This window comes from Schistocerca piceifrons, chromosome 1 (genome assembly GCF_021461385.2).
Source record: "Schistocerca piceifrons isolate TAMUIC-IGC-003096 chromosome 1, iqSchPice1.1, whole genome shotgun sequence".
NCBI classification, from domain to species: Eukaryota; Metazoa; Arthropoda; class Insecta; order Orthoptera; family Acrididae; genus Schistocerca; species Schistocerca piceifrons.
This window is the reverse complement of record NC_060138.1, coordinates 819,699,362-819,715,285: the sequence shown is the minus strand read 5'-3', so window position 1 is coordinate 819,715,285 and position 15,924 is coordinate 819,699,362. Positions and strand designations below refer to the sequence as shown.

At 40.1% G+C, this 15,924-nt stretch overlaps 1 protein-coding gene across 1 annotated transcript in view; it reads right to left on the bottom strand.

The window, feature by feature from the left end:
- Window positions 1-15,924, bottom strand: part of LOC124714307 (transmembrane protein 17-like) — a 68,621-nt gene that overhangs the window by 20,262 nt on the left and 32,435 nt on the right. Inside the window, exon 2 of the mRNA XM_047243010.1 lies at window positions 2,217-2,320. Coding sequence (XP_047098966.1) covers window positions 2,217-2,320 — 104 coding nt within the window. The remainder of the gene's footprint in view (window positions 1-2,216; window positions 2,321-15,924) is intronic.

Genomic DNA, 15,924 nt, shown 5'->3' with positions numbered 1-15,924 from the left:
TGTAGATTAAAACTGAAGAAACTGCAAAAAGGTGGGAATTTAAGGAGATGGGACCTGGATAAACTGAAAGAACCAGAGGATGTACAGAGTTTCAGGGAGAGCATAAGGGAACAATTGACAGGAATTGTGGGAAGAAATATAGTAGAAGAAGAATGGGTAGCTTTGAGGGATGAAGTAGTGAAGGCAGCAGAGGATCAAGTAGGTAAAAAGACGAGGGCTAGTGGAACTCCTTGGGTAACAGAAGAAATATTACACTTAATTGATGAAAGGAGAAAATATAAAAATGCAGTAAATGAAGCAGGCAAAAAGGAATACAGACGTCTCAAAAATGAGATTGACAAGAAGTGCAAAATGGCTAAGCAGGAATGGCTAGAGGACAAGTGTAAGGGTGTAGAGGCTTATCTCACTAGGGGTAAGATAGACACTGCCTACAGGAAAATTAAAGAGACCTTTGGAGAAAAGAGAACCACTTGTATGAATATCAAGAGCTCAGATGGAAACCCAGCTCTAAGCAAAGAAGGGAAAGCAGAAAGGTGGAAGGAGTATATAGAATGTCTATACAAGAGCGATGTACTTGAGGACATTATTATGGAAATGGAAGAGGATGTAGATGAAGATGAAATGGGAGATACGATACTGCGTGAAGAGTTTGACTGAGCACTGAAAGACCTGAGTCGAAACAAGGCCCCGGGAGTAGACAACATTCCATTAGAACTACTGATGGCCTTGGGAGAGAACCAGTCCTGACAAAACTCTACCATCTGGTGAGCAAGATGTATGAGAGAGGCGAAATACCCTCAGACTTCAAGAAGAATATAATAATCCCAATCCCAAAGAAAGCAGGTGTTGACAGATGTGAAAATTACCGAACTATCAGTTTAATAAGTCACAGCTGCAAAATACTAATGCGAATTCTTTACAGATGAATGGAAAAACTGGTAGAAGCCGACCTCGGGGTAGATCAGTTTGGATTCCGTAGAAATATGGGAACACGTGAGGCAATACTGACCATACGACTTATCTCAAAAGAAAGACTAAGGAAAGGCAAACCTACGTTTCTAGCATTTGTAGAGTTAGAGAAAGCTTTTGACAATGTTGACTGGAATACGCTCTTTCAAATTCTAAAGGTGGCAGGAGTAAAATACAGGGAGCGAAAGGCTATTTACAATTTGTACAGAAACCAGATGGCAGTTATGAGAGTCAAGGGACATGAAAGGGAAGCAGTGGTTGGGAAGGGAGTGAGACAGGGTTGTAGCCTCTCCCCGATGTTATTCAATTTGTATATTGAGGAAGCAGTAAAGGAAACAAAAGAAAAATTTGGAGTAGGAATGAAAGTGCATGGAGAAGAAATAAAAACTTTGAAGTTTGCTGATGAAATTGTAATTCTGTCAGAGACAGCAAAGGACCTGGAAGAGCAGTTGAACGGAATGGACAGTGTCTTGGAAGGAGGATTTGAGATGAAAGTTAACAAAAGCAAAATGAGGATAATAGATTGTAGTCAAATTAAATCAACTGATGCTGAGGGAATCAGATTAGGAAATGACACACATAAAGTAGTAAATGAGTTTTGCTATTTGGGGAGCAAAATAACTGATGATGGTAGAGACTATATAAAATGTAGACTGTCAATGGCAAGGAAAGCGTTTCTGAAGAAGAGAAATTTGTTAACATTGAGTATAGATTTAAGTGTCAGGAAGTCGTTTCTGAAAGTATTTGTATGGAGTATAGCCATGTATGGAAGTGAAACATGGACGATAAATAGTTTGGACAAGAAGAGAATAGAAGCTTTCGAAATGTGGTGCTACAGAAAAATGCTGAAGATTAGATGGGTAGATCACATAACTAATGATGAAGTATTGAATAGAATTGGGGAGAAGAGGAGTATGTGGCACAACTTGACAAAATGGAGGGACCGGTTAGTAGGACATGTTCTGAGGCATCAAGGGATCACAAATTTAGCATTGGAGGGCAGCGTGGAGGGTAAAAATTGTAGAGGGAAACCAAGAGATGAATACACTAAGCAGATTCAGAAGGATATGGGTTGCAGTAACTACTGGGAGATGAAGCTTGCACAGGATAGGGTAGCATAGAGAGCTGCATCAAACCAGTCTCAGGACTGAAGACGACAACGACAACAACAACAACAACAACAACAACAACAACAACACATGACTATTACAACTGCTCATTACATAAAACACCTAATGATACAGTACCTTGAAATGAAACATAACTGTCATAGAAGAAAGCCAAACTGGGAAGAAGATCACACTGAAGTACAACGCCATCTGTAGAGGAAGGCTGGAAAGTGCTTCTGTTCCTGCAAATAGTAAACTTGTCTCATAAAGCTGCTATTTAATATTGCCACAAAAATGTATGGGGTGGTGAAAAAAAAATAGTATACCATTTTAGAGTTTTCCAGTTCACCTAAGATTTATTGTTGCAACAGTGCAGATGAAGTACATGAAATGATTACATTTACAGATCAATAGCACAAGATTTTAGGTACCAGATATTGACCCATGCCGAAATACTCATATTACTGCATGGGTGGGCATGCAGGTACCGACTCTGGCATCCAGTCACTCATACATATGGCAAATACTGTCCTGGGATATGTTATGCCACACCTGCTCAACGTGTTCATATAGTTCTGTAAGAATTGTTGGCTGACGAGTTGCACAAGTCACTTCTCGTCCCATCATACATCTACATGATTACTCTGCAATTCACATTTAAGTGCTTGGCAGAGGGTTCATCGAACCACAATCATACTATCTCTCTACCATTCCACTCCCGAACAGAGCAGGAAAAACGAACACCTAAACTTTTCTGTTCGAGCTCTGATTTCTCTTATTTTATTTTGATGATCATTCCTACCTATGCAGGTTGGGCTCAACAAAATATTTTTGCATTCGGGATAGAAAGTTGGTGACAGAAATTTCGTAAATAGATCTCGCCGCGACGAAAATCGTTTTTGCTTCAATGACTTCCATTCCAACTCGCGTACCATATCTGCCACACTCTCCCCCCTATTACGTGATAATACAAAACGGGCTGCCCTTTTTTGCACCCTTTCGATGTCCTCTGTCAATCCCACATGGTAAGGATCCCACACCGCGCAGCAATATTCTAACAGAGGACGAACAAGTGTAGTGTAAGCTGTCTCTTTAGTGGACTTGTTGCACCTTCTAAGTGTCCTGCCAATGAAACACAACCTTTGGCTCACCTTCCCCACAATATTATCTATGTGGTCTTTCCAACTGAAGTTGTTCATAATTTTAACACCCAGGTACTTAGTTGAATTACAGCCTTGAGAATTGTACTATTTATCGAGTAATCAAATTCCAACGGATTTCTTTTGGAACTCATGTGGATCACCTCACAATTTTCGTTATTTAGCGTCAACTGCCACCTGCCACACCATACAGCAATCTTTTCTAAATCGCTTTGCAACTGATACTGGTCTTCGGATGACCTTACAATCACTTCCATGTGATTCTCTGATGGCACCAGTTGAGCTACGCAAGTCAGTGCTGTGGCATGTGTGGAAAACGAGCTAGGGATGTACATGCCCATAGTCCCACTGGTAATAACTGATTCGCAACAGTTCTTGCTGACATGTCTTATCTGTGCTGTGATAGCTGTACGATCAGCCACTGCTGCCCTTACAATATGACGATCTTGGTAGGCGACTGTGTTGCGTGGACATCCAGTACCTCATCTACAGATGTGGGAATGTTCATGTGACTGCTGATATCACCACCATTTGCACAACTGACACAGCATGTCCAACTTGTGTGGCCATTCTCCTAAAAGTCCATCCCACCACTCGGAAAGCCACAATCTGACCTCTTTCAAACTCACTCCCTTGCTGTAGCAAGCACAAGTAAGTATCTGTGGCATGGTTGCCTGCTTGCTTCAAATGTCTGCAGCACGCAATTCTTCTTTCTTTGATCATTCCTTTTTAAAGGGTAGACACAGATGGCACACTGGTAGCTAAGTCACTATGCTGGCAGATGACACTGATAAGATTATCAGTACATCCACTATCCCACAGGTGGCATGTGCCATCATCGGATAAAATCGACATCATTTTTCCATATGTACTAATTTCTTTCCAACACACACACACGCACACACGGAGAGAGGGGGGGGGGGGAGAGAGAGAGAGAGAGAGAGAGAGAGAGAGAGAGAGAGAGAGAGAGAGAGACGTGTTATTTTGTTATTTTTGTGTGTCTATTATGATGATTTAGTGACAAGTGCTGCTTCCAAGTGAGTGTCAATCCAATACTATGCCTCGTTTGTGTCAAGAGTGAGTCAGTAGGCCTATAAGCTTCCCAGCATACTGCATACTTTTGTGTTTTTTGCCAAAACTGAAAGGGAATGATACAAATTTTATTAATTATTCTTATTTTAATTAGTAGCAATGGATATAAGTTTTGTTCTTTCAAAGAACCTTCTCTTCAATGCACAACATAGCGCAATAGAATAATTTGACGCAATTCATTACATGTCCAGCAGTAATCATCACATCTGTGCCTTCTGCAAACTACCATAGCACAAAATATTCCTTATTTAGTTGCTACAAAAGAACAGAGTGCTTGATATGTAAACCAACAACTAACTGCTCCTAAAATTTAATGATATTGCACCTGGTAAGTTGGCAATAACGGCACAATGTATCCTCATTAACACACAATATAACTGCCAATACGAGCAACATATCAAAAATTATATGCTTCCTCATTAATCATTCCTTACGACAAATCCAGATAATATTAACTGTCTAAAGAATTGGCATCACAGGACAAACCACCTGATATCAACCTATGAATCTACACCTACACCTACACTATGCAAACCACCTTAGAGTTTGTGGGAGAGTGTACCTCTAGCATTACTATCCTTCCTTCCCTTGCTCTGTAGATTGCAAATAGTGCAAGGGAAGAGTGACTGACAGTAAACCTCCACATTAGCTCTAATTTTCTCATCGGGGTCATTTTGTAAGATGTACATGGGAAAAGTAATATGTTGCCTGACTCCTCCCCGAACTTATTCACCAGGAAACTCTACAGTAAAACTTTCGGCAGTGCACAATGCCTCTCCTGCTGCATCTGCCACAGGGGTTTGTTAGGCATCACTGTAACTATCTCATGCTGACTAAATTATCACTACGTGAAACACACCACTCTTTATTTGATAGTCTTTCTTCCATTAATACAATCAGGTTGGGTCTCAGACTGATGAGCAATAGTCACGAAGGTTGAGTGTTTTGTAAGCCATTTTTCTCATTAAGATTCTTCCAATAAATCTAAGCCTGGCATCCGCTTCTCTTACAATTTGTTTTATGTGGTCATTCCACTTTTGGCAGCTCTGAATTGTTACCACCACGTATTTTACAGTAGTTACTATTTCCAGTGACTTGTTGCCAACAGTGCAATCGTAAAGTGGTAGATTTCTTCATTTATTTATGCACAATGCGTTACATTTATTTACCTTCAGGATCAACTGCCAATCCCTACACCAATCATACATGCTCTGCAGGTTTCACAACAATACATTATCCACTACATCATTTATATGTATCGTAAATGGTAATACTCCTGTCACCCTTCCTTGGGGCACTCCTGAAATTACCTTTACACCTGTCAGTTTTGTTCCTTTAAGAATGACTTGTTGAATTCTAACTGTGAAGAATATTCTGCTACCCAAGTAACCACTTACTTACTGAGCAGGGCCCAAAATTCTCCACCTGTAGCAGAGATCAAGAAATTTGCATCCAGGACTGACACAGAATTGTTCGAGTTTCTGGTTTAGGCCTTCCACTCAGTTCCAAATCAATAGACAATGACTGACTCTGGTTACGATTCTACAAATAGTGAGTTGAGCTCACATCCCATGCCCATGCCTTCAGCAATCCAGCCAGCCAGCTAAAGGAACTGACAGCCTCAGAACTCAAGCGGCAAGTGTCTGTGCTGACATGAGCTATGATTTACAGCTAGCAGAGCTTCCTCCGCAGCTCAGACAAAATCTTCTGGCAAGCAAACCAAATGCGAATTGGCATACTTTCCAAACCTCTTTGCTATTTCTCAGAGGGTCCCCATTACCCATTTAATGCTGAAGCTCCAAATGACCAGGATATCATTTTCTGCACTTGTCCAGACTTCAGGAAAATCTGGCCACTGGCTCAACAGCAGAGGCATTCCGTGACCTGCATCAGAAGACACAGTGGCAGCAGGATTGCCAAGGGATTCCAATGGCACCAAAAATATCACAGCTGTCACCATTGGAGCCCCAAGGTCACTGCAGTTCAGAGTAGTAGCCTGAAGCCTGTTGATCAGGGCCAATGCAGGTTCTTGCTGTTTCCAGAGAGCAGCCAATTACCTTTGTGTCTGTTCACAACAAGCACAGTCCTTATCCATTTTGTACTGTGTAAAAACGGTATAAAATCACCAAAAAATACAAACAAAGCTGTCTGAACTAACTGAGAAGGAACAAACAGACGGCAGCAAGAGAGTAAATCACCCAAATCACTATTACAGTTTTGTGCACAGAAAATACAAACAAGAAAAAAAAACTACCACCAAAATGTGCTCTACAAAACACCCATTCTACACTAAAAATCACAATATGTGCAAACTTTTAAAACAAAAATAAATACCACCACCATAAACAGGCAAATTCTGTTCACTAAAAAGTCAGGCCAAATACAAATATCCGAAAAAAAATTTAAAAATAAAAAATCTCCAATCACTTAGAATATATTTGGAACTGCATTATATAAAGCGCAACCAACCATGGCTGTTGATTTTCGTCAGTTTAAAACTCCATATACACTATTTGTATCAAATGAGAACAAATTGTTCAAATGGCTCTAAGCACTATGGGACTTAACATCTGACGTCATAAGTCCCCTAGACTTAGAACTACTTAAACCAAACTAACCTAAGGACATCACACACATCCATGCCTGAGGCAGGACTCGAACCTGCGACCGTAGCGGTCGCGCGGTTCCAGACTGAAGCGCCTAGAACCGCTCGGCCACATCGGCCGGCCAAATGAGAACAAACTATACATAAAGTGTATGCAATGACTACAACTAATGCCTCTTCAAACATTATTCACACATAAACTGTACATCTTTTATGTGCAATGTGTCCCATCGTTATATATGGAATATACTTACAAAATCTACTCATCTGTATATTCTATCAGGCTAGTGCATAACTTCAGAGCATATTTGTTTTGCATGTTGGTATTCTGGTTGCTATGGGTTTATTTATCGATGTCACTTTTTATTTGTAGTTCATTGTTGCTATTTAAGTTTGGATTTTGTCATTTGGAGATAGTGAGTGGAGCTGTGGACTCTAAATATGGAGTGCCGAGTAGAGAAATCATAACATTTCTATTCCTCTGTCCGAGTTCAGTAAAGTGACGACAGCAGCAGGGGCAGCCACACACATTTGCACCGTATATGAGGATAATGCCACGGGACAGAGCACGGCAAGAAAATGGCTCTCTCATTTTGAGGAGGATCATTTTGACATTAGTGACTCTTCATGTTCAGGAAGCCCTTCGGGATTTGTTGTAGCTCATTTAAATACATTAATCCATGATGATCCACATCAGTATACATGAGAATTGGCAAATGTGATGAACTGTGGTCATTCCACCATCATGCTACATTTGCATGCAATGGGGAAGATTCAAAAATGGAATGTGTGAGTATGCTCTACGCAAAATCACAAAAATCAGAGGGTGAATATACATGCACCTCTGCTTGCTCATCAATTGGCTCGTGAACAACCCCACCCATTCCTACCCTGTACAACTACTCATGGTGAGAAATGGTGTCTTTATGCTAAGAAACTCCCTGTACAAAGGCCTGTGCATCCACAAAAGATTATGTTATGCGTCTGGTGGAACAACAACAGTGTAATGCACTATGAATTGCTTCCCTCAGGTATAACCATCACTGTTGACATTTATTGTCAACAACTGAGACATCTTGCAAACACAATCAAAGGCCAATGAGCAGTAAGACTGTGTGATGTGACACTTCTGCCGATAATGGCTGCCTGCTTTCTGCTAGACTGACAAATACATTATCAAGGAGTTCAGTTGGGAAGTCACTCTCCACAAACTTAACCTTTCTCCCTCAGATCTTCACCTTTTCTGTTCTCTATCTAACAATCTCCAAGGAACTTCCTTTCTGGATGAAAGTGCACTCTGAACATGGCTCAACAATTTTTTCACCTCAAAATCCCATGGTTTCTACAGTTATGGAATCAGCATTGACAGACTGTTGTAAACAGTGAAGGGGAATATACTATTGGTGATAAAGTCTCTGTTATGTGTATCTGCTGTGCTTACAAAAAACACTACAAACTTATGCACCAACTGAATACAACTGTAATGACTACTCAATCTGAAATGTTCTACATGTGCATTATAATCTCCACTGAGGCATGATGATCAATTTAAGTATGGGCATCAACAGCTGACTTGGTTTTCACAATATAGCTTCATAGTTGGATTGGAATCATTCATTTACTTACTGATCTTTATAACTGGACTGTGTATGTACACAGAACTGCCAAAACATTATGACCACTTCCAACTGTGACATTGGATGTTGCCTGGTGGCATCGTGGGCGCGTGATGATGTAACAAAGGTATGTAAGAGGAGCAGGTATGGACAGGGGACAACCCTAGTGAAGGTATGGGCTGCAAATGAGAAAATCCACTGAGATAAGTGACTTTGACAAAGGGCACATTATTATTATTATTATTATTATTATGCAGAGTCTGTCAATGAGTATCTTGAAAATGGCAAAGCTGGTTGAATGTTCACATGCCACTGTCATGAATTTCTGCAGAAAGAGGTTGAAGGACAGTGAAACTACCACTAAGTGCTAAAAGGTTGGACATCAATGATTCTTGACAGAACATGGGGTTCAGATGCTTGTCTGCTCTGTAAAGTAGAATAGATGGTGAATTGTGGCACCTCTGCCGAAAGAGCACAATGCTGGTGGACGCACAAGTGTTTTGGAGCACATCGTTCATAGCACATTGTTGTACATGGAGCTCCACAGTAGCCTACCCCTTTGTGCTCACATGTTGACCCAACGACATCATCAGTTATTGTTGCAGTGGACACAGGACCATCAGGATTTGACCATCGACCAATGGAAATGTGTCGGCTCTTCGGGTGACACACATTTTTGCTACACTAGGTCGCTGGTCATCTTCACAAGTGCTGTTATTGAGGTGAACGGCAGCTTGAAACAGGCAGTGTACCACTGACACAAGCTGGTTTGAGCAGTATTATGCTGTGGGAGACATTACACTTGCATGAGACCTGTGGTAGTAATCAAATACACACTGACAGCTGTGAACCACCTGCATCCCTTTATAATTGATGTCTTCCCCGACAGCGATCTCATCTTTCAGCAGTATAATTGTCTGTGTCTCAGAGTCAGAACCATGCTACATGGTTTGAAGGGCACTGTACTGATCTCACATTGATGTCTCGGCAACCAAATCTGCCTGATGTAAATCCTAAGAAACCCATCCGGGTTGCTATCGGGCACCATCACTGCATATGCAAATCAGCGGGCCGTTACTTACGCAAATTACCATGACCTGTGCATGGACATCCACTGCCACATACCTCCACAGACCTACAGACAAACTGTGTCAGATCCCCAATATGCAGAATCAGTGATGTATTTGATTCGGAAGATGGACAAAAAAGTTATTAAGCAGGTGGTCATAATGTTTTGGCTCATCAGTGTACATAAAAAACAAAATCTGCCGTTACTGTGGGTTCACAAAGTATTAAGATGCACTATATACTCCTTAAGCAAGTAAGAAAGCAAGAAAGAAAGGAAGATTAAGCACCTTAACTAATTTTTATCATCTTACAATTTAGTGACATATGGTTCAGTACTTGAGTTTTCTGTCCATTTGAACTGGAAGACACCACAGAAGGTATGAAGAACATAAAATCTAAAAAACAGAAGGCACTGTTGGTACTTACCCCGACTTCCTGTTGCACTATGTTCCTACTACTGTCAAATGGCTGAACACCGTCTTTTCAAATATCTTAGAAACCTGTCATCTGTCTCCTCTCTTCAAGAAAACTAAGATCACTGCTATACCACAGCCAAACAAAGATACCTCAGAAGTTGAAAACTACCATTCCATCTCTCCCCTCAGCGTCACGTTCAAAGCTCTAGGAGATGCTCATTCGTAATAGAATCTACTCAGCCATAAACAAAACTATGTATACAGCAAGCTGGATTTGGATCAGAAAGAGGATGTGAAGTACAGGTGCCAATAGTAACTCTCATAAAAAAAAACTGCTATGAGAAGCAGAAGATAAACATGAGGGTCTTCTTAGACCTAACTGCAGCCTACGATACCATCAAGCGTGATAGACTCCGCTCAAATTCAGCAGCATCATTTTGTGTCAAAGACCAACCACTCTACTTGGCAACATATTCAATAACATGCTTACAGGTATCCTCAGAGAAATCTAATAGTAGAATTCACAAAATAAATTATGCTACCCCACTTGGTTCTGGTTTGGCCTCACTTCTTTTTAACTTCTACGCACTGGCTGTATTTACACATTTGGCTGTATTTTCACAGAACATGTACATATGACAAACAATGACACTGGTTGTAGATTGTATTTTATTGGTCCTGTTGTCTACATAGCAGCTTATTCATAAGACATTGGACAAGTCAAGTTATAAATATACAGTCTGAAAGTAATTTCAAGGCATACATATTTAAGCTTACAATAATACACTTTACACGTAAGTATTTATATAACACATTTCATAAATTTAAATATTCTTCAATGGAGTAAAAGCAGTGATGCTGTAAATATGACTTTAGAGATTTTCCAAATGTATTGACCTCAGTGATAGCTTTTATGTTGTCAGGAAGTTTGTTATAAAGCTTAACTCCCATGTGAAAAGTACCTTTTTGGCACAGTGCTGTGCTGATTTGAGTCATATGTAAGTTTCTGTTTTGCCTGGTAAAGTGCTCATGTATATCACAGTTTTTTTGTAGTCTCTGGTCCTTGCCTATTACATTTAATTTAAAGAACAAAAGGGTTTCCATAATGTACACACATGGTAATGGGGGAATACCAGATTTCTTAAACAGGGGTTTACAAGAGCCTCTAGGCTTGCACCCAAACAAGATTCTAATGGCCCTTTTTTGTAGTTTAAAAGTGCTATTAGCTATTTTAGAGTTTCCCCAGAAGGTGACCCCATATCTAAGACGAGAATGAAAGTACGCATGATATGCATTCAATACTGTTTTCTCACTACAGCATGATTTTAATGAACAAAGAAGATAACATGTTTTGCTCAGTTCTGCATTGAGATATTCAATATGCTTATTCCATCTGATGTTACTCTGCAGCCAAAGTCCTAAGAATTTGGTTTCAGTACTGTTACCAACTGGTTCGTCATTGATAGAGACTGATGGGATAAGCATGTCCTTGTTAGGAACATTGTGGAATTTTAGAGCAACAGTTTTCTTACTGTTTATTACAAGCTGATTACTCTCTGTGCCCAGGTGCTAAGTTGTTTCGTGACCGTGTTTACTGTCTGCTGTAACTGTTCACCGTCGTCTCCTTTTAGTAGAATCGTGGTGTCATCTGCAAATATGATTGATTTGTGTGCATCAATATTTAGGCTTAGATCATCTATGTACAGAAGAAACAGAAGGGGTCCCAATACGGATCCTTGGGGTACACCACATTTTATTTGTTTATAGTCAGATAACTGATTAGATACAGTTTTTAGTTCAATATTTGTGTGCTTGACGCATACTGCCTGCATACGATTTGTCAGGAAGGACCTGATCCACTTGTTGGACAGACCTCGAATACCATATCTTTCTAGCTTTGATAGCAGAATTTTATGGTCCACCATGTCAAAAGCTTTTGACAAGTCAATAAAGACTCCTATTGTTTCCTGTTTTTTGTCCATCAGGTTTAGGATGGAATTGATGCACTCATAGACAGCAGTTGTCGTTGACCTCTTATTTCTGAATCCATGTTGTTCATTACATAGGATGCTGTTTTTATTTATAAATTTCATAAGTTTCTAATACATAACTTTTTCCAGTACTTTAGAGATGCAGGAGGAAATTGTGATGGGTCTGTAGTTATTTACATTGTCTTTATCCCCTTTTTTATATACAGGTTTTTAACATCATCAGGGAAAGTGCCTGCCTGAAGTGAGCAGTCGCATAAATGTGTGAGTACTTCAATTAGGTTTGATGCGCTCTTCTTTAACATTGTTGCAGGTATACCATCAATACCTGACGATTTGGAATTTTTTAGTCCTTTTATTGCTTTAGTTACTTCATCTTGTGAAACAGAACTGATCTACATTGATCCTCTACAAGCACTTATTTTATATTCATTTGCCTGGATGCTCTTAAAGTTTGATTGTAACATATTTTCAGCAACACATGTGAAAAAGTTGTTAAATGTGTTGGCTACTTCTAAGGGGTTTGTTACTTTTTTTATTTTTATGAGATAGTGTTATATTTTTCCAAGGTTGTCTGTATTCTCCACATTCTTTTTTTATAACACTCCACATAGCCTTTGATTTATTAGCTGAATTATAAATGATTTCATCATTATGCATTATTTTTGCTGCTTTTATTACTTTTCTTAATATTTTGGAGTATTTTTTATAGTATGCGCGTACTACAGGTGAGGAATTTTTTGAGTTACATATTTCATGAAGTAGTCTTTTCTTCTGGCATGAAACCCTTATTCCCTTTGTGACCCAGCTGTTTGTTCTAGAGTTTCCCCGTATGATTAATGTTTTCAGTGGGAATGCAAGTTCAAAGAAATGGGTTAATGTATCAATGAAAGTGTTGAATTTTTCATTTATATCGTTCATTTTGTACACTCCTAGCCATTTTTCTTTCTGTAATAAGTTGTTGAAGTAGTTCACATTATGCTGATTATAGCTTCGATATGCTGTTCTAAAAGACATGTTGTTAATAATACTGCCTTGTACTTTTATGCTTAATATTTGAGCAAGATGATCACTAAAACCTGCATTGAAAATTTTTAGTGAGGTGTTGTGTAAACTCTTCTTTACTAGAAACTGATGAAGAGCTGTTTGACAAGTTTCTGATACTCGGGTAGCTGCTTTTACTTCAGCCTTTAAATTGTAGGACGTTGCAAGGTTCAAAATGGTCTCCCTATTTCCACTATTCGTGAGGAAATCAATATTGAAGTCACCACAGATTATCAATTCACAATCCATTTTATTTACTTTATTTAGGCCGGTATTACACTATCAAATTTCTTTGTCAAAGATTTGATCAAAGATGTGATCCAATATTCCGTCCAATATATTTGACAAAGATCTTTGACGTAGCGCTAGAAGGGGTATTACACTGTCATCAAATTTTTTGTCAAAGTTCAAGATGGCTGACAACAAGTTGTTATTAACCACAGCAGTTGTACGTAGCCCAATTGCATTGTGTGCACATGCGGAAAAGAAGTGGGGGAAAAAATGGAACCATACATACGAGGTTGACAGTCTTAAAAGTCCTGGGATTACAACTTGATAATAAATTCAGTTGGGAGGAGCACACCACAGAACTGCAGAAAGCCCTTAACAAATCTGTATTTGCAATTCGAGTGTTAGCAGACATAGGCAACATAAAAACGAAAAAGCTTGCATACTTTGCCTACTTTCATTCCATAATGTCATATGGGGTAATATTTTGGGGTAAATCTTGAAGTCAAACAAAAGTTTTCAGAGTCCAAAAGCGTGTAATACGTATTATTTGTGGAGTAAATTCACGGACGTCCTGCAGAAACCTCTTCAAAGAACTGGGTATACTAACTACTGCCTCTCAGTATATTTACTTCTTAATGAAATTTGTCGTAAATAATATATCTCTTTTTCCAACAAACAACTCCGTTCATACATACAATACCAGGAACAAAAATGATCTGCACAAGGACTTAAAAGCACTTACTTTAGTTCAAAAAAGGATCCACTACTCAGGAACACTCATCTTCAATAATTTGCCAGGAAACATAAAAAATTTATGTTAGAAATAAAGATCAGTTTAAAAGGAGCCTGAAAGACTTACTACTGGCCAACTCCTTCTACTCCATTGGCGAAATTTTTAATAGAAACAAATGATGTATTTATTCATACTATTACTATTGTTATTTCAGCTTAAAAAATCGACATGTTCCACATCCACGAGGATCTCCTCAGCACGGATCTATGGAACGAAAAACTAATCTAATCTGGGTGAAGCCGTGGGTTTTACAACGACACGATAAAAGCATTCAACAAAACTTGTTACGTGAGCTTACAGTGGAAGACGTCAAGTCGTACATCAATTACTTAAGAATGGATGAGCATACATTTCTGTATGTGCGCAATGAAGTGTATCCTCATATCACAAAGCACAATATTCACTTAATAACTGCTACATCTTCAGAAGACAGGCTCACTGTAACACTCCGATTCCTTGCTACAGGAGAGGGTTATATTACGTTAGGTTAGGTTAGGTCTCCAATCTTCTTAATCTATTTTTGTATTCAGGGTGCCTCACGTTTTTTTTTTTTTTTTTTTTTTTTTTTTTTTTTTTTTTTTTTTTTTTTGGGCGCAAAACTTCTATGGTCATTAGCGCCCAGCCCATGATGTAGGAAACAGGAAAAAAAACGAAATTTAAAATCAGCAGCAAGGGGAACAAAGTCATAAAATTTGAGAAACTAAAGGCAGAAGGAATGCTTAAAAATCCACTATAGAAAGGGGTTGGTTGTCCCCAAAAAAAAAATCAAATGACTGACGTCATTTCACTGTCACTAATAAACTGTAGAACGCGGTCAGCTGAGCGCGTGTCATCTGCTAAAATCAACGATAGATCAGGCGATAGCTGTAGACGGGAGCGTAACGGATTAAAATAGGGGCATTCAATTAAAAGGTGTCTGACCGTCCACAGCTGAGAGCAGTGGGGACAGAGTGGGGGAGGATCACCGCTTAAAAGATGTCGATGGCTAAAAAGACAGTGCCCTATCCGGAGTCTAGCTAAAATTACCTCCTCCCGACGACGCGTTCGGGAGGAAGAGGTCCAAGCGCAAGGAAAGGCTTTCACTTCCCGCAATTTATTATGGGGAAGTGTTGACCAATGCGCATGCCATAAATGAGCAACTTGGCGACATAAACCGCTCCGTAGATCGGTAAACGGAAGAGACTGAATAGCTGGCCGAGGAAGAGAGACTGCAGCCTTGGCCGCTATATCGGCCGCCTCATTCCCACAGATACCAGCGTGTCCCGGGAGCCAGAGGAACGCCACTGAGACGCCCCCAGGTGGAGCAAACGCAGACAGTCCTGAATCCGGTGGACCAGAGGGTGCACAGGGTAAAGAGCTTGGAGACTTAGGAGAGAGCTGAGAGAATCTGAGCAGATTACGTACTGTATCCGCTGATGGCGGCGGATGTAGTGGACAGCCTGGAGAACAGCGTAAAGCTCCGCAGTATAAACCGAACACTGGTCGGGAAGCCGAAAGTGATTTGGGGTGTCGCCAACAATATAGGCACTCCCTGCACCTAACGATGTTTTCGAGCCGTCGGTGTAAATAAATGTGGGTTCCGTCATTTGTGCACATAGAGCAGCAAATGCCCGACGGTAGACAAGTGTAGGGGTACCATCCTTGGGAAATTGACATAGGTCTCTGAGCAAGTCGATCCGGGGACGGAGCCAAGGCGGTGCTGTACCCCAAGTTGTCAAGAAGGTTTTAGGAAAGCGGAAGGAGAGAGAATGGAGCAGTTGACGAAAGCGGACTCCCGGTGGTAGTAGGGAGGAGGAGCGGCCTGCATACCCGACATCAAAGGAGGTGTCGAAA